The sequence below is a fragment of the Geotrypetes seraphini genome, chromosome 11 (genome assembly GCF_902459505.1).
Source record: "Geotrypetes seraphini chromosome 11, aGeoSer1.1, whole genome shotgun sequence".
NCBI lineage: Eukaryota > Metazoa > Chordata > Amphibia > Gymnophiona > Dermophiidae > Geotrypetes > Geotrypetes seraphini.
Window position 1 is genome coordinate 128,742,880 of NC_047094.1, and position 19,488 is coordinate 128,762,367.

At 42.5% G+C, this 19,488-nt stretch overlaps 1 protein-coding gene across 6 annotated transcripts in view; it reads right to left on the reverse strand.

The window, feature by feature from the left end:
* GRAMD1A (GRAM domain containing 1A) overlaps positions 1-19,488 on the reverse strand; it is a 275,350-nt gene that overhangs the window by 860 nt on the left and 255,002 nt on the right. For all 6 annotated transcript variants that reach the window (XM_033914365.1, XM_033914366.1, XM_033914364.1 and 3 more), the window contains 2 exons: positions 11,290-11,397; positions 3,111-3,231 (listed from right to left, as the gene is read on the reverse strand). In XM_033914365.1, coding sequence (XP_033770256.1) covers positions 3,111-3,231; positions 11,290-11,397 — 229 coding nt within the window. The remainder of the gene's footprint in view (positions 1-3,110; positions 3,232-11,289; positions 11,398-19,488) is intronic.

Sequence of the window (19,488 nt, forward strand, 5' to 3'; positions counted from 1 at the left end):
ACACGAAACTCTTCTCTTACTCTCATGCTTCTGCTCTGAAAACAAGAGGAGAGTATGAGGGTCCTGGCAGTGGCAACATTGTGTATGCTCCAAGTCCCCACAGCCATGGGGAAAAGAATAATGTGAACATGGACAAAGAGATGAGGTATAAACAGGTAAGGTGAGGTATAAACAGGTAACAGGAGGAGAGTAATGGGAGGAGTGCATAACTATGTGATGACTACGATCCAGATATCCATACCATGCCTCCTTTTCCCTTAGAGATCCTATGTGCTTGTCCCAAGCTTCTTGAATTCAGATACAGTTTTCATTTCCACTGTCTCTGCTGGGAGGCTGATCCACACATCTACCAATCTTTCCTTAAAGTAATATTTCCTTAGGGTACTCCTGAGTCTGTCCCCTTTTACTTTCAACTTATACGCCCTCGTTCCAGAGTTTCCTTTCAACTAAAAAGACTTGCCTCCTGTATATTTATGACATAGAGGTATTTAAATGTCTGTTAAATCTCCCCTCTTCTGCCTTTTTTCTTTAAGTTTTTCTACAAACGCTTTATTTTTTATTTTATTATTTATTTTCATTTTCAAATAACCATACACTTGCTACAGAAATATGGATAACAATCAAGCATTCACATACAGAAATTTAGGATAATTTGAACTACAAAATTTTATAGTAAAAAGGGGGTAGGGAAACACAATATGGTAGTTCTATATTTTGTAGTACTCAACCTACACCAGTTTGAACCTCAATATGAATCTTAATATTTATCTTCAAAAAAGAAGGTTTTAAGGTTGTTCTTGAACTTATCTAGAGTGTTCAATAATCTAATTGATATAGACAAAGGTTCCACTCTGCTGGAAATCGGCAATTATCAGGCCCACTCTCAAGAAACCCTATCTCAACCCAAATGACCCCAGCAACTACTATCCAGTCTCCAACCTCCCATTCGTCTCCAAACTCTTGGAATGAATAGTACTCCACTGATTACAGCCATTCATAGAAGAACAAGCAGCCCTATCCCCTTTTCAATCCGGCTTCCAAGCAGGCCACAGCACGGAGGTGATTCTCCTAGACATTATTGATGACAGCTGGGCAATGTTGGACAAAGGCAGCGACGCCCTACTAATACTACTAGACCTGAGTGCTACCTTTGACACCATCGATTACCAGCTCCTACTCTGCAGACTCACCAACCAAGAAATTAAGGACTCCGCCCTCCAATGGTTCACCTCCTTTCTGCATCGAAGAACAGTCAGTGTTACTAGGCCCACACAAATCAGAACCCAAATACGGAGTACCCCAGCGTGCCCTGCAGTCCCCTCTTCTATTTAACCTTTACATCAAACCAGTCATTAAAAATTGTCAAATATTATAAATCAAAGTCCACTCCTAGGCCAATGACATCCAGTTACTGATACCCCTAGGTGAAAGCTATTTTGCCCAACTCACTAACCTTCAACACTGCCTCTCTGACATGAAAAACTGGATGACAGACAACAAACTACAACTAAATGCCTCCAAAGCAGAGCTCCTATGGATTAGAAAACCCCCCACTAGCTTTACCTGTCCAACACTATCATGGGAGTCCACCTTCCTAACAGCGAAAGATCAAGTGCGCAGCCTTGGGATAATACTAGATGACCAACTATCCCTCTCTACCCACATCTCGCAGGTGGTTTCCACTTCCTTCTACTACCTGCACCAACTGAGAAGGATCAAACCCTACATCTCCAAACCTGACCTAGCTCAACTTCTCTACGCCTATGTACTCTCTGGGATGGACTACTATAACTCCATATTTAATGGAGTGACCGCCAAGGAACTCAAATGCCTTCAGCGGGTTCAAAACTCAGCAATCCACCTCCTGTGTAACCTCAATTATTGCAACCCCCACCTCCCCAGCCCTCCAAGCAGAATACTGGCTACCGATCAACAAACGCTGCACATTCAAGGCCCTGGTAATAGCTCACAAACAACTCAATCTCACCACACCAGCCTACATCACCTCCAAACTTCAGGAGTACACCCCTATCCGCCCCCTCCACTCTGAAGCAGAGAGGTGGCTATGGAACCATCTGTGGGGAGCGTTGAGACCTCCCAGACGCAACAGCTGAGCCGCTTGGAAGCTCTGGAAAACTGGATGGATGACCTTGAAAACCTTGGAATGTTGGAGGTGTTAATTCTCCTATTAAAAGAGCAAACATCTTACAAAATTTGCAAAGGTCAAGGCAGATGTTGCTTTGTTGCAGGAGACACACCTTACTGACCTGGAGCATGTTAAATTACCCAGATCACTCCCATAGCTATTGACGGGGGAGGCCGATATGTTTTCTGTACGGCAGTGATTGCGGGTGTTACAGTGTTGGTTGGATGTATTTACGCTCCTAATACCTATGATAAAGCCTTCTATACTCGGTTGAAGACTCTTCTTTTGTCCAAGGCTCAACTACCAATGTTTTTGGGGGGTGATTTTAATGTCGCTTGGGATTCCTGTTTGGATAAATCACGTCCTCCCTCTGGTGGTGCTGTCCCTGAGGCTAAGGGTCTCCCTCAACTGTGTCAGCTGTTGGATCTTTTGGATGTTTGGCGGCTCTTATACCCAGGTGAACGGGATTACACCCATCTTTCTCGAGCTCACTACTTGTTGATATCTCAATCTCTTTTTTCCGGGATACAACATGCAGAGATTGGACCTTATGTGATCTCAGATCACGCTTGGGTGTGGATGGACTGGAGCTCTAATCGGGGACTGCACCCCCCCGGGGCTTATCCTTTATGGCTTCGTGATGATCCTAACTTCTTGCCATACCTTGTGAAAGAGTGGAAAGACTATCTAATATAATAAAATGTTAGGCCACGCATGCGCACTAAAAAAATCGTGTTCCCTGATCTGTCGCGAAAACACGATTGCGTATGCGCGGGTTTTACGTCACCACTTGCTCCCGGCGACTTTCAAATAATAAAAAAAAAATTATACAGCTTCCTCACTGTGAATGGTACTGGCTCCTCTCTCGAACTGCACCAGGATTCTGCCTTGATGGTGGAAGAAAGAGGGGTAAGGGCTTGAAGAGATTCTTTATGAGAGAAGAAGGAAAGAAATGTCCACTCACCTCATCCAACAGCTCTACAGATGCCTTCAGGATCTGCTTCCATTTCTGTACCTCCACACTGTGGAAACGCTTCTGCAGTTCCAGGATCTCAGCCCACTCTGCAGAGGTCTGTGGAAACTTCCTGCAGGGGTTAGATGGCATGTCGGGGCCAGGAAAAAACAGAAGAGGCTTCTTGAGAAAGGACACCTGGGATTCAAGTTTCACGTTTTATTAAAATTTGATTGAACACTTATCAATAGTTCTAAGCGATTTACAAGTTAAAAAATTGGGGATACATAAATGATAAATAAAATCACATATACAAGACATAACAAAAAAAAAAACTAACCAATAACAAAAGGAGAAAGGGAGGAAACTACAATTCTTAATAGGATAGAAAACATGTAAGATAATAATATCAGGAAGGGGAAATAATTAATTAAAAAGAAAGAGGACATAGTTAAAAATCCTGAATTTGATTGCTGATCAACTGACTTAGTCTGCAAAGGTGTCTCTAAAGAGAAAGCTCTTTAATGAACATTTAAATCTTTCTAATGAGGATTCCTCTCGTAAATAGAAGGGAAATAAATTCCAGATTTGGGGGGCTGTAACCGAAAAGATGTCCGCGCATCTAATATTAATAACTTTCAAGGAGGGGATGGGTAATAGGTGTTGTTTATTTGATCTCAGGGATTTTAGAGTATTGTAAGGAATTAATAATTTATCTAGGAAGGCTGGCATATTTGAAGCTCTGACTTTGAAGGTTATGAGGGCTATTTTGGACGTTATTCTGTGTGTGATCGGGAACCAATGTGTATTTTTCAAGAGAGGTCAAATTGTTTTGAATTTGTAATAATTTTTATTGCTGTGTTCTGGATTATCTGTAATCTTACATAGAAACATAGAGTATGACGGCAGAAAAGGGCTATAGCCCATCAAGTCTGCCCACGCCCAAGTCTTCTCATTTCTTTCTTTCTGTGAGATACCTTTTAGTAAAGAATTGCAGTGGTCTAATTTGGATATTATGAGGGAATGGATTAAGATATTTATTGCTGCTGGTTCAATTGGCTTTGCCAGGGATCTTATCATATGCAATTTATAGAAGCAATTCTTGACGATTGAGCCAATGTGGTCGTGATATGATACAAATGGATACGAAAACAAGCGTATCCATTTTAGACGAAATCACCCCTAAATGAAATAGTAAAAGCTGCTCAAATAAATATAATAAACGGTTTGACACTGAACTCTTAAAAATTAAACAAGTAGTAAGACGATTGGAAAGGATCTGGAAGAAAACGGGAAAATTGTCAGACCGGAACAACTGGAGATCCATCATAAAAATCTACAAACAATTGATAAAAGAAAAATGTAAAGCTTTTTACTCATCCAAAATTAACTCATCTAATACTAGCCCGAAAGGAATCAATAAAAAAGAACTGTTCAACCTAGTCAAGACCTCATTTGACACCACACGCTACACTCAACCCATGCATAATATTAAGCTACCTTCTGCAAATGACCTAGCACAGCATTTCGACTCAAAAATTAAAAACCTAAGAAATAACTGTTCGACAAATGACATACATGAACATCAAACAGTAAACGTACAAAGAAATGTAATACCAGCGGATATGATTTGGACCACCTTTCAAGATTTAGAATGGAATAATTATATCAAATTATATAACAAGTACACTAAATCATTCTGCGTCTTGGACTCCTGTCCCCCAGAAATTATGAGAGCAGCCCCATTAGGCTTTAAACTAACTTTGCTGAACTATCTGACCGATAATTTAAAAAAACGGTAAATTTCTTACTAATAATGGCCACATCATAACCCCAATTCCAAAAAATAGTAAAGAATCACTAGCATTAGTAACCAACTATAGACCAGTAGCATCCATTCCATTTTTTGTAAAGATCATGGAAGGACTGGTACATACCCATTAATGGAATATCTTGACCAGTTCTCTTTACTACATGAAACTCAATCTGGTTTCAGACCTCTATTCAGTACAGAGACAGTAATCTTGGCCATCTTAGACAATTTACGTTCCTTGTTTAGTAAAGGCCTTAATGCCCTGATTATGCAATTTGATATGAGTTCCGCCTTTGACTTAATGGACCATGGGAAGCTGTTACAATGCTTAGATGCAATTAGGATCAAAGGTGAGGTGCTAGACTGGTTCCAAGGTTTCTTACGTCCTGTACCTATCAAGTATGCTTTAACTACAATCTCTCTAACACTTGGAGTAATCCATCTGGCGTTCCACAGGGGTCCCCATTATTTTTCAATGTTTACATGTCATCACTAGGTGCGCAATTGTCCCAACTAGGGATAAAATTTTTTAGTTATGCAGATGACTTCACGATCATTATCCCATTCACTACCTCTCTGAAGCTACTCCTACGGCAACAGAAGTACTAAATGTGATGGAACAATGGATGTCTGAATTTAGACTGAAGCTAAACTCAGAAAAAACAAAATTCTTCGTAGCTCGCCACACCCACTAGATACTAAAACATCGCTGCACATCAACAAACTTAGTTACCCTATCCAATCTACTATGAAGGTATTGGGAGTAATACTAGACCAGGGCCTAACCATGAAAGACCAGGTGGACTCTTTGGTTAGAAAGGGGATTTTTACTCTCTGGAAACTTTGGTCCATTACAGCATATTTTGATGCTTCATCATTCAGAATTATGGTACAATCCCTTATACTAAGCCAACTTGACTATTGCAATATCATCTATCTGGCAATTACCCAGCGATTACAACTGGTGCAAAATGTGGCAATCAGGCTGATTTTTGGGCTGAAGAAGTTCGATCAAGTAACTCCTTCCTACCAACTCCTGCACTGGTTGCCAATGGAGGCTCGTGTGAAGTTTAAGTTTGGCTGTTTCTGCTTTAAGGTACTTTTCGGCCTAACCTCCAGATATAGATATATATACGTCAGTCATGTTGATCTTAAAAAGTTTGTATTAAATGTTTTATTTACTTTTTTCTGTAAAGTTATTTTTATTCTGTACAACGCTTTGAAGAAACGAAAAAGCGTTTAATCAAAAATTGAATAAACTATAAACTATATCTGACCTTTTCTCTTTTTCAACCAATCAACATATGAGAAGCTCAAACATGAATTTCGTTTCCCTACCGGTTAGAGGATGTAAATTTAAAAGACATCATAAACATCTCTTCTCATATCAGGCAGCATTATGGGGTAAAGATCTGAAACAATGACTCATGCTTGCAAATACCTATGGGGAATTCAGGAAACACCTAAAAACATATATGTTCCTAAAGTACGTAGGTAGCTGCACTGCACAATCTCTCCCCACAACTGATTGCTAAACTTCAACTCTGTTAATACTACTCAATCTGTAACATTTTTAATCATTGTAAACCGCATAGAACTTCACGGTTCTGCAGTATATAAACTGTTGTTATTATTATAACTTTTGATCCAGTGCTACGCCTAGAATTCTGATAGTGTTAACCATCTGTAGTGGGATATTATTCAGAGAAATATGAGAGTTCATTGTAAGATCCTCTTTCCAGGGAAATAACATTGTTTTTGCTTTTGAAATATTTAGCACTAGCTTATATTCATGCAGCCACTGCCTAACATGTTCTATCTTTTTATTAATGTCTATTAAATCCTTTGGATTTTCAACGTTGATAGGATGCAAAATGTGTATATCGTTGGCATAGGCATATACTGAGAATCCAATTGATTGACAGAGTATTAGTAATGGTGCCAAGAAGATATTGAAGAGAAGCGGTGACAGAATGGCTAAAAGGCAGGGCTGGATTAAAGGGTAGACCCAGTAAGCACGTGTATCAGGCCTGAAAATGTTAGGGGGGCCCGCCGCCAATGTGGTGCTTTAACCAGGACCATTGTTAGGGAAGAGCAAACAGGGCAACTGCCCTGGGCCCCAAGGTGCATGCATTTCTTCCCCTAGTTGGCCCATCACCCTCATCTTTGTGGTTGCCTTTCCGTTTCAAACTGAATGTTTTCTTTTTTATGAGAGCCCGGCATTGGCAACTGTTGCAAGCGGCTGCTCAGCCCAAAGCTTCCCCTTTGACGCAACTTCCTGTTTTCTCCTGGTCAGCTCGCATCAAAGGGGAAGCTTTGGGCCGAACAGCCGCTTGCAAGAGAAATGAACAATATCTTCCCCATTAAAAAAAAGAAAAAGGCCCTACCCCATGATGAAATCCCTCCATGGCACCGGGGACCGACCCCCCCCCCCCGCACCAGTAAAAATCAGCAGAAGGGTTGCCCACTTCCCTCCTGCAATGACAGCCCCCCTCCCCGTGCGTGTAAGAAAATTGGCAGGAGGGATGCAGAGGCCCTCCCTGAACCATCCCCTACCCCCCAAAAAGGCAGGAGGGATGTCCACTCCTTCTTGCCACCGGATTCTCCCACGAACCCCCCCGGGCACCTTTTTCTGAAGTTGGAAGCAGGAGGGAAGCATGGTCCCTCCACCTTCAAGGCCCGCTGATCCAAAATGGTGAGCCTTTCCTCCTTGGTGCATCATGTGATACACGGGGAGGAACCAAGGGGCCACAGGTGTCTGAGCCAATCAGGGCCTTGGGCTCCTCCATCTGTATTCCATGTAATGTATGGGAAGGGGCATAAGGTGAGGAGGCCTTAGGCATCTACAGAGGGAGGAGCTCTGATTGGCTCAAACATCTAAGGCCGATCGCTGACTTTAATGCATCTGGCCCCTGGTGGTTTATTTTGGGCAGGAGAAGCCCCAGTCCCTTGTCCCTACAGGTTCCTCAGATAAAATGGTTGCTGGGACTTCCCAAAGAAGCCTTGCAAGACTGCCGTGGAAGGAAGGAAAGGGAGCTGAAGGAAAGGGAGACTGTTGCTGGATCTGGTCTGGGGAAAGGGAAACAGGTGCTGGGCCCATATGATGGGTGAAGAGGAGCTGCAGGGAAGAGAGAGGTGTCAGACCCACACCTGGGTGCTGAAGGATGAGGATAGAGGTGTTGGACCCATGGGAAGGGGGCTAGAGGGAAGGGGGAGGGGTGCAGTACCTGCAGGGAGGAAAAGAGAGGAAAGAAAAAAGCTGAACTAAGGGGATGAAGGAAGACTGAGTGAAATATTGAACATAGCGGAAGGAAGAAAGAGAGACACATTGGTGTAAGGGAGTAAGAGAGGAGAGAAGCTGGACACAGGGAGATATACAAAAAGGTAAGATGGTGAGGATGGATGGGAGCATAGGAACAGGGACAAAAAGGGGAATGCTGCATCTGTATGGGGTGGTATATGGACAGAGGGGTAATTCTAGAAATGGGAAGGTATATGGACACAGAGAGAAGATGGTTAGACATGGGGGAGAATAAAAACACAGAAGGAAGATGCTGGACGCGGCGGGGGCATAGGGATATAGAGGAATGATACTGTACACACTACACAGGAGGAGGGGGATCACAGAATGCTGAGATGATAAAGGCAGGGAGATTACTAACTAGTAATAATTTCTATAGCGTTACCAGACACATGCAGTGCTGTACACCTGGTCAAAGAAGAATAAAACAGGCAAACCTGCCTATGTTTATCAGAGTTCTATATTCTCACCAGACAGGAACCCTAGGAGGGAGGAGATGTCTGGTCTGAAAACAGAATAATCTCCTGCCACTGACCATGCTCAACAACGATTCACCTCCTGCTGATCCATTCCAGAACAAGCTGAAACTGGGCAGCAGAGAATAGAATTGAGTATCTCCATATGCCTGATTGTGATGGGTCCCCCAGAAGAAAACTGCACCATTCAAGAAATCAAACCTCAGAGACACAAAACCACACAAACCTGACTGAAGCGGGAACAGCAAAGCATGCCTCCAGGCTCACCAACGCTGCGGCCTTCAAGCACACAACAGCTGCGGTACAGAGTAACAATTTATTTTTTTTTGTTCAGGGAGGTAGGCTACAACTGCCACGGAAGGCCCACCAAAGAATCTAACACACCTGCGCACCTCCTGTGAGCGGGAAAAACACACAATTTCTCCAACACCATAATAAAGCGAGTCACTCCCATTCTCTGCGAAATCAGAGTTGCAAATGTGTGTGCCTCCCGAAGCGCGGCAAATATCTAACTCCGACTTCTTCTGCAAACTCTCTCCCGGAGCTGTCCAAGCCAACGGACAGAGCAGCGTCAAAAAAGTATTTGCCATTTATTCGCCCAGAAACACGGCTTTATGTTATTTGTAGTACCGCAACTGAAAGTGGGCTTATCAAAAAAGTTTCACATACTCGAGGCAGGAATTCGCAGTTAAAACATGCCCGTCACTTACTCACTCGCAGCACAAGAACTCACAGCCTAAAATTTCCATAACCAACCACACACTCAATGAAAAACCCAGAACGTAAAAACTTTATAACAAACCCCACAGTGGATGCAAGAAACCACAGTCATTGTTAACAAAACATACCTTAATGATGTGAGGGCTTGTAGATGCTGGTTGTTTAGTACTGGCAGTGCATAAAAACCCAGACAGTACATTTGGTCTCCTTTTTTTTTTAAATACATGATAAGGGAAAGAAGAAAATTAGAAACCAAGTCAGACCCTCTATCACTGGAGGGAGGGTGAGGCAGGGACCTGGTGGGGCCCAGGTGTAACCCCCTAAAGCCAGCACCGTTCTGCCAGACACCCCCTGTCTCACTGAAGAGAAAAACTAAACAGGAGAAAATAGAATGGCAGTCTCACTGAAGAGAAACCTCAACAGGAGAAAATAATATTCCAGTCACAGCCAGAATTCAGGAGCTAGTTGAAAAGCGACCATCACCTGCTGGGAGATAGAGAATACTGAAGATACAGGGAGCATGCCAGCCAATAAGACCACCTGTTAATCAGTTTCTCTATCTCCAGCTGCTGGTAGATGTGTGTTATCCCACTAGTCTCTGGATTCATCTGCTGCTGTTGCTAAGGAAGTCTATTTCCTTATGTTGGAAAAATACATGAAGAAGCCAGTCTCTATCAGATTTCAATGCCAAGGATACAAATTAAGTAGAAGTGGTCATCAAATCAGAATCAGAGAATTCCAAAATATTAGAAACAGTTCAATTAATATAACATCTTCCTTCTTTTCTTTTTTTGCTGATGGCATACAGTAGATTGCAGTTGCAGGTGGAATTTATTCTGAAGATATTTTCTTTAAATCTTTATTCATTTTTAAACTTATAATAAGTGTGTTAACATATCCATACAAATAACCATAAATATATCACTTAATAATCAACAATGATACATATAATATTCTCAGCCAAATAATGAAGAAATATTTCCCTTGGAGATCTCAATGGAAGTCGAGGAAAATTAATTTAATCTCAAATTATTAGTTCCGACTTCATTTTCTTAAGCCTCAATTTTAGGTCATAATATCATATTGTCTTTAACTATAGAAGCATTAATGTTCTGAATTGAAGAAATAGTCCTTGATCATCTGCTGTTTCAGTCTGTTCACCACAATGGTCTGCTTGCCAAACAATTTTATCTAAGGCTTTCTTAATGAACTTAGGGCTCCTTTTATGAAGGTGCATTAGCGGTTTAACACGCGCTAAACCGCCAGATGCGCTAGCCGCTACTGCCTCCTTTTAAGAAGGTCGTAGTTTTTTGGCTAGCACGGGGTTAGAGCGTGATGAAAAGTCACGCATGTTAAACCGGCTGACGCGCCTTCGTAAAAAGAGTCCTTAACCCTTTCAGGACCAAGGGACATATTTGTCCCATAACTTTAAAATCCTATAAATTTTGATTGGGATAGTCTACAGTTCTAAATTTGATATGTACGGATTCCATAGGATACTGCCTTTATGTAAACAAACTGGTTCCGACATTCATTCATTAGCGTCGTTGCCAGATTGACGAGAAGATTCACTTGCCACACTGTCCATAAGCCAGAAGTTTGATTTTTTAAATAAAAATAATGATATTTCACAAAAAAAATCAATTTTTTGGCATCTGCAAGCCCTTTTTACCATAAAAATGTCGTCAAAACCACAAAAATTGGCCTACGATCCTTATGGTCCTGAAAGGGTTAAAGGAAGGGACAGAAATGCAGAGCAGGGAAAAAGGAAAGATTATGCTAAGTGGAATGGACAGAGGGTGATGAGCTTTTTAAGCCAGAGATCATGCCCTTTCTGATCCCTTTCTGAGTGCACTAATAGGAAATGAACGTTTTTCTTACCCTTTGGAAAGTGCATACGACTGCCAGGTCTGGAAAGTATGGGCTGTGTGTTCCAGGGACCAGAGCCGGTAAAATAGCATCATATTCAGCACCACAAGGATCACCAGGCTGTGGAGACAGGAGAGCATGACTGCTGAGTGGGAGGAAGCTAGCTGGCATTGCTGCTTCTTATTAATGAGAGTAGAGGCAATATGAGAACTTCATGACACACTGAACACAGTTCAGCTAAAGGCTAACCAATGTTTATTTATTTATTTAGATTTACAATGGGTGTTCAATAATTTTCTACCTCAGTAGGAAAGAAATTACACTTCATGTACTTTTCCTGCAATGACTTTAACCCCTTTTTTAAAAATTTATTTATGAATTTAAACATTTTATCAAACATTAAACCATAGAAAAGTTTGAATAAGTACAATGATAAAGAAAATTTTTTTCAATTACCAATACTACTTAAACAAAACTCAAGTCCTCATAAACTGAGATCCAAGATTTTAACTGAGTAACCAAATAAGTAAGAAATAACCCCCTCTTCTATTAAACTGCGTTAGCAGTTTTTAGCACAGAGAGCTGTGCTGAATGGCCCACGCTGCTCCCGATACTCATAGGAACTCTATGAGTGTCGGGAGCAGCGCGGGCCATTCAGCGCGGCTCCCTGCGTTAGAAACTGCTAGTGCAGTTTAACAGAGGAGGGGGTAAATCAAACTAAGAAAAAAAGTATCTGACAATGAAGACTTTGGAAGTCCAAAGTTCCTAATTCAATTCGATGTTCCCTCTTTTTCAAGGTGCTTTAAAGCCAGAAAGCTAGTTAGGTATGTCAGTTCCAAGAAAACATATTTGTTAGTTCCATATTTGACTATGCATTTACATGGAAACCTGAAGAAAAAGACACCTCCAATCGATGTAACTCCTGGTTTCAAAATCAGGAATTGACGTCTTTGCTTTTGAGTTTCTCTGCAAATGTCAGGAAATATTTGTATTTCCAAACTGAGAAATTCTTTATATTTAGTTTTAAAGAATAATTTCATGATGCAAATTTTTATCTGGTAATAACGCTACTGTTATTAAAAGAGTAGCAGGTTTAGCCAGTTCTTTATCTGATGTCTCTAAAATAGCCGTAATATCCAATTGATGTTCTGGTTGAAATTGATCTTGTTTACGATTTATTAACTGTTGTTCTTGACTTTTATTTGGCAAGTAATATACTTGTGTTAAAGGGGGTATAGTTTCTTCAGGAATATTAATTTCCATGAAATTTTTTTTTAGCATTTCTCTGGGTGTCACTGAAGGAACTTTAGGAAAATTTGGAAGATGCAAATTATTAGCACGGTAGTTATTTTCAGTGATTTTAAATTTTCTCCTTAAATTTATGTTATCTTTTATCAAAGCTTCTTGGATTTGTTTTAACCCCATTAATTCTTTATCAGTTTTTTCCATATTAATTTTGATAGAAGACAATTCCTGTCTAAACTCTTTTAATTCAGCTTTCTATTCATGAATTTTTTTTTCCAATTCTCCAATCTGTGGACTTAAAGAATGCTCACCCACCAGAACTTCTGCTTGTTGGCCTTGATCCCTTTGCTCCATAGCCGTTCCTGCCACAGCATTCATCTTGGGATTTAACAAGTCTGCAGACAAATCCGAAGCCAGATCGATAGATGTGATAGCCTCCCGGGGTATTAATACTTTCCACCCATGGTGAACTGACTCTTTGCGGCTCCAGAGGTAGGATTTTGACGTAGAGGTTCAGAGTAACATCAAGCCCAGAGACATCCGCCATAGCATCATTCCTTGCCGACAATTCCAGCGGGCGATTCCCCGACGTTGTAGACTCTCATTGTAGATGGCTCAGAAAATCTTCAATGGTCTGAAGAGGAGGATATTCTAAGCGTTGTGAGGCTTGTCATTGCAATGGAATCAATGATCTACCCTGGATGACATGGGTCAGTAGCCAAATGCAAATAGCGATGTGTGAAAAAGCAGATCAATGTTAAAAAATCAGGGTTCCAAAATTTAATACCAGGTGAATGAAGAAAAAGCACTAAGACGCCGAATTTGGTGAAGATATGTAAGAACATAAGAATTGCCACTGCTGGGTCAGACCAGTGGTCCATCGTGCCTAGCAGTCCGCTCATGCGGCGGCCCCTAGGTCAAGGACCTGAGCCCTAACTGAGTATAGCCTTGCCTGCATACATTCTGATCTAGCAGGAACTTGTCTAACTTTGTCTTGAATCCCTGGAGGGTGTTTTCCCCTATGACAGCCTCCGGAAGGCGTTACAGTTTTCCACCACTCTCTGGGTGAAAAAGAACTTCCTTAGTGCCCTCTCGTTCTCCCCACCTTGGAGAGGGTGAACAACCTGTCTTTATCTACTAAGTCTATTCCCTTTATTATCTTGAATGTTTCTATCATGTCCCCTCTCAGTCTCCTCTTTTCATGGGAGAAGAGGCCTAGTTTCTCTAATCTCTCTGAAAACCTGAATAGATAAAAGAATTGTGGGTTGGATACAGTGACAGGGACCTGCGGCTAGCCGAGCGGTGACCTGTGCCCTGTCCTCAATCACAAAAGTCAGGATGGCTATGTGGTCTTATTGCCAATTTCCCTTCCCCTGGCAACATGGATTTACCAAGGGAAGGTCCTGCCAATCCAATCTAATTAGCTTCTTTGACTGGGTAACAAAGAAGCTGGATGTGGGGGAGTCCCTCGATGTCGTGTACTTAGACTTCAGTAAAGCTTTTGAAAGCGTCCCATACTGCAGGTTATTGAGCAAGATGAAATCTATGGGTCTGGGAGAAACATAGACTGCATGGGTCAATGATTGGCTAAGCGGTAGACTTCAGAGAGTGGTGGTAAACGGTACCCCTTCCAAAACGTCGGAGGTGACCAGTGGAGTGCCGCATATTCGTAGGAGATCTGACGCAGGGGCTTCAAGGTAAAATCACATTATTCGCCAATGACGCCAAACTATGCAACATAGTAAGTAAGAGCACTTTGCTCGACAGTATGACGCAGGACCTATTTCTATTGGAACAGTGGACTTCGACTTGGCAGCTAAGCTTCAATGCTAAAAAATGTAAAGTCATGCACCTTGGCAGCAGAAATCCGTGCAGAACTTACACACTAAATGGTGAAACCTTGGCTAGGACTAAGGCAGAACGTGATTTGGGGGTGATAATTAGCGAAGACATGAAAACTGCCAATCAAGAGGAGAAGACTTCATCGAAGGCAAGACAAATGATGGGTTGTATCCGTAGAAGTTTTGTCAGCTGGAAGCCCGAAGTCATAATGCCGTTGTACAGATCCATGGTGAGACCTCATCTGGAATATTGTGTACAATTCTGGAGACCACATTACCAAAAAGATGTGCTGAGAGTTAAGTCGGTACAATGAATGGCCACCAGGATGGTCTCGGGACTCAAAGATCTCCCGTATGAGGAAAGGCTGAATAAATTGCAGCTATACTCGCTCGAGGAACGTAGAGAGAGAGAAGACATGATAGAGACGTTTAAATATATCACGGGCCATATTGAGGTGGAAGATGATATCTTCTTTCTTAAAGGGCCCTCGGCCACAAGAGGGCATCCGCTGAAAATCAGGGGTGGGAAATTTCATGGCGACACAAGGAAGTATTTCTTCACCGAAAGGGTGGTTGATCATAGGAACGAACTTCCACTGTCTTTCAACTCCTCCAGTCCCGACTCCTCCAGAACTGCCCAAAGGCTTAAACTAGCCTTCCCCTCTCCACGCGGCATCTACTATTCAGGCAAACTGGGAAAATCCCTTCTCTTCAAAATCACAGGTCTTTGGAACGACCTCACCACCCCGCTGCGGAACCTGAACTCCCTTCAGTTATTCCGCAAACAACTGAAAACCTGGCTTTTCAGCAAATTGTAGCTCTATCCTTCCCCCCTTTCTCTCCCCCCTTCTACACATAAGTTCATGTAATCCTTTTTCTTCTTCTCTACCCACTATTTTAAGTTCTTGTAAACCGTGTCGAGCTCCATTCTCATGGAGATGATGCGGTATATAATCTTAAGGTTTAGATTAGATTAGATTAGATTAGATTAGGTGATTGAGGCCAGCAGTGTGCCAGATTTTAAAAGGAATTGTGATCACTGCTTCCCAGCGTCCCTTCTACTTATACATCTTGTGCCGGTCCTCGTAGTCCATTTAGAATTAAGTCCAGAATTGCATTTCCTCTAGTGTTTTCCTTGACAAGTTGTTCCAGGAAGCAATCGCCCACTGCAGCCAGAGGTGCCTAGGTTATTGAAGTCACCCATGATAACTGCATTGCTTCCCTTGCAGTTGTATTTAATCTCTGCCATCATTTCTTTGGACTGCTCTGGGAGTTGTAGTAGATGCCAATCTTCATTTCCGTTCCATTTGTTCCCAGAATTTTGACCCATAGAGATTCTAACTTATTCTTTGTTTCCGGTGTGTTCTCCCTGGCAGACTCAATTCCCTCTTTGACGTATAGGGCAACGCCCCCACCTTTTTGACCCACTCTGTCTCTGTGGTATTGCTTGTATCCCGGTAGCACAGTGTCCCAGACGTTTTACTCGTTCCATCATGTTTCCGTGATGCTGATGATTCAAGGTTCTCTTTTTGTGCCATAGTTTCTAATTCACCCATTTTGTTCCTTAAACTCCTTGCGTTCGTGTATATATACTTGAGTTTGTGGCATGTTACTTTCTTGCACTTTCTTTCCTCTTGTGTCCCTTTTAATCCACCGGATTTCTGTCCTGTCCATGATCCACTGAGTCTTCTCGGTCAACTGTCAGCTTTCCCCTTCTTCCTAGTTTAAAAACTTCTCAATTTCTCTCTTGATGTTGCTTGCAAGTGGCCTCGTTTCGTCTCCGCTGAGGTGGAGTCCATCCTTCCTGAATAGCTTGCTCTTCCCCAGAACGTCAACAAGTTACGCACGAAGTGGAATCCTTCTTCCTCACACCAGTGCAAGCATTGACTGCTTGCAGCTCCGTCTGCCTCTTCTCATTGGCCCTGGGTAACGGCAGGATCTCTGAGAATGCTACCCTCTGCGTTCTGGTCTTCAGCTTCCTTCCTAGCATCCATAACTGGTCCTTCAGTACTTCCCTGCTGTAATTCCTGTTGCTCACGTTGTTTGTCCCCACATGCATCATCACCGCCATATCTTCCTCTTCCATGCTGTCGATGATCTTGTCAATGCAGCTCACTATGTCTTCTACCTTGGCTCCCAGTAGGCAGGTCACCAGCCAATCCTGTCTTCCTCTTGCTATATGGCTGTCGACTTGTCTGATAATAGAGTCCCCCACGACGATTGCTGTCCTCTCTATCTTCTCTTGCCTCTCTAGGCACAGGTTCGTGTCCCTGGTGTTTGGCCATCTCTCCAGCCTTAGGTCCGTGTCCTCCGTACACTTCCATCTTCCTTCATCCTGGCGTTGGCTTGCACTGCACTTATTTTCTTGTGGGTTCACTCAGCTGCTTCCAGATCTCACTACTGTGCCACCCATGTCTTCCTTGTGGCTGTCCTCCGGGTGGTCCTCACTCCCTGTAGGCGTATCTAGCAGTTCCACTGTTGTTGGTGATTTTCCACAGCCTCCTTGTATGCCTCCTCAAAGAACTTCTTCAGCTTCCAGACTTCATCCTCAATGGTTTCCTATGTTTTGACGTTCTCTGCATTTCTGTCCTCCTCCTCTTCTCGAAGTGCTTCTAGTTCCAGTGGGGAGGGAAGGGGGCTGGGTGCAGTGCCTGACAGGGAGAGGCTAGGTGCAGGGGGTAGGGAGTTGGGAAGGCAGAGAGGACAGATGGTCATGGGGTTAGGAAGACAGATACTGCGCATACACAGGGAGAGGGTTAGAAAGGACAAATGCATGGGGAGGGGGGTAGGAAAGGAGGAAACGAGAGATGCTGCACAGGCGGAGTAGTGGAAAGGGAGGGAAAAGGAACAGAGAGTTGTTAGACATAGGTGTGTGGCGTCAAACGCAAAGAGAGTTGATGTATAAGGGGAAAGGAAGAAAGAGGGAGAATTGTTGGACATGATAGGGGAGGAGAGATGACCCAAAGAAGGGAGAGATGTCAGACCACTGGAATGGGAAGGACAGAGAGAGAGAGAATGGGAAGGAGAGAGAGATGCCAGACCACAGAATGGAAGGGAAGGAGGGGGAGAGAGAGATGCCGGACCGCAGAAAGGAGATGAGAGAGATGTTAGACCTCGGAAAGAGGGAGGGAAGGAAAGAGAGATGCCAGACCATGGGAGAGGAGAGAGATTCTAGGCTATGGGAAGGAAAGGAGAAAGATGCCAGACCTTATGAGGGGGACAGGGGGAAGACAGAGATGATTGACCATGGGAGAGGGATGAGATAGTGTATAGGGATGTAGGGGAAGGGGAGACAGAGGGAGGAGATGGTGCACAGCAATGGGTGTGACAGAGAAGAGATAAGAAGAAATGCTTCTTATGGATAAATGGGAGTAGGGGAGAAGAAAGAGGGAGGAGGTGGTACACGTGGCTACATGGGAAGGCATGGAAAAGTAGATTTTGAGAAGAAAGCAGAAAAGTGGAAGAAAGTTGAATGTTAAAAGTTAATGCTAAAGATAGATGTATAGAACCTTTTCAGATAAGTGATCTACTGTTAAACAGCTTTAGTAGAGCCATAACATTTGCCACTCCAGTAGAAGCAAGATTCCTTGTTCCATGCAATGTGTTATGATTAAAATTCAAGCACCTTTCCAGCGACGTTGTACCGTTGTTGTGGCACCTTACTGAAGAGCTTAGGAGCACATTTAAATATTTAAAAGCCTTTAAATGTTACATGATGATATTATTTGAGAAAATTGCCCAGTATTGATGAGAGGCGGGTCTTCTATGTTTTGTTCTATTTTGAAAGTTTTGTCCCCTAAAGTGGACTGTAATTCAAAATCCCCGGTCTGTTTGGATCAAAGGTGGCAGAAAATGAAGGAGAGAAAAACAGCAAATGGATAAGGTGGCCCTGGATACATAGTTAAGAGCACAGACAGAAGGATGTGCAGCCAGAGAATGGGAAAGATGGTTTGAAAACCAAAATCACCAGGCAACAAAGATAGGGGAAATGATTTTATTTTCAATTTAGCAATTGAATTGTGTCAGTTTTGAGAAATTACATCTGCTGTCTGTATTTTGCACTGTAAAGGAAGAAATGTATTTGTTTCTATTTTTCTGGAATTGTACTGCATGCAGAGTCTTGAATGTTAGGGTTTCGTTTATATATATTAGTACATTTAGTTTGTGGTCCCATATTTGCATAGGGGTTAATTGTGTTCTGCATGTGTGACCAAGGTCAGATGTTCTGGTAGGAATGAATGTTGAGAAACATACAATGTGCTTTGTGTAGTTTAATTTTGTAGTTAACCATTATGTATTGTTAATAAGTTTATATTGTGTATATATATGAAAAATGAATGGAAAAAATGTTATTACAATTAGTACTATTATGGGGGTGGGATCTGGGGCGGAGCTTGGGCAGGGTCTGGGGCAGAGTTTGCAGGCCTCCCCCAAACAAAAAAGCATTCCGCTGCCTATGGGTGGAGTTAATGAATGCGGGCTAGCTGGCTTGTGTGAAAGGCATTTTGCAGCCTGATTCAAATGTAGATTAGTGATGGAGATTGTCAGAGGCACAATCTTCAATGGACTCTACTCCAATTAAAATTTTACTTTTCAGGATAATGGGGCAGACTCACCATAAACTGCAGTCATGGGTTCATGGATCTCCTTTGGCTTTTTTCCTTCTTTTGTGAGAAATTTTATCACTGAACGGTGCTCCAAATCTAGCGATTTCTTACTTGGTTTGCACGGGGACTCTGACATCATGTCTCTTGGAATGTTAAACTCGCACTGAACTGCAACTGTGCATGAGTAACCTTGATACATGTCACAATATACACAGACCTGTTTCAACACATTTGCTACGTTCTTTATACTCAGATAAATTATTGAGCGCCCCTTGCAGAGGCTCATGCCTTTTCTTCACTAGCTCAGTAAAAAGAGATTATGTCCTTACCTTGATAATATCTTTTCCATTAGATAGGTGAGTCATTCTAGACAAGTGGGTTATCTTCCAACGGCTGCAAGCCATCTGCAGAAGGAATACATGCCGGATTTTTTTCTCTGACTCTCCCAAGAATCAACTATCAAGAACATAAGAATAGCCTTACTGGGTCAGACCAATAGTCCATCAAGCCCAGTAGCC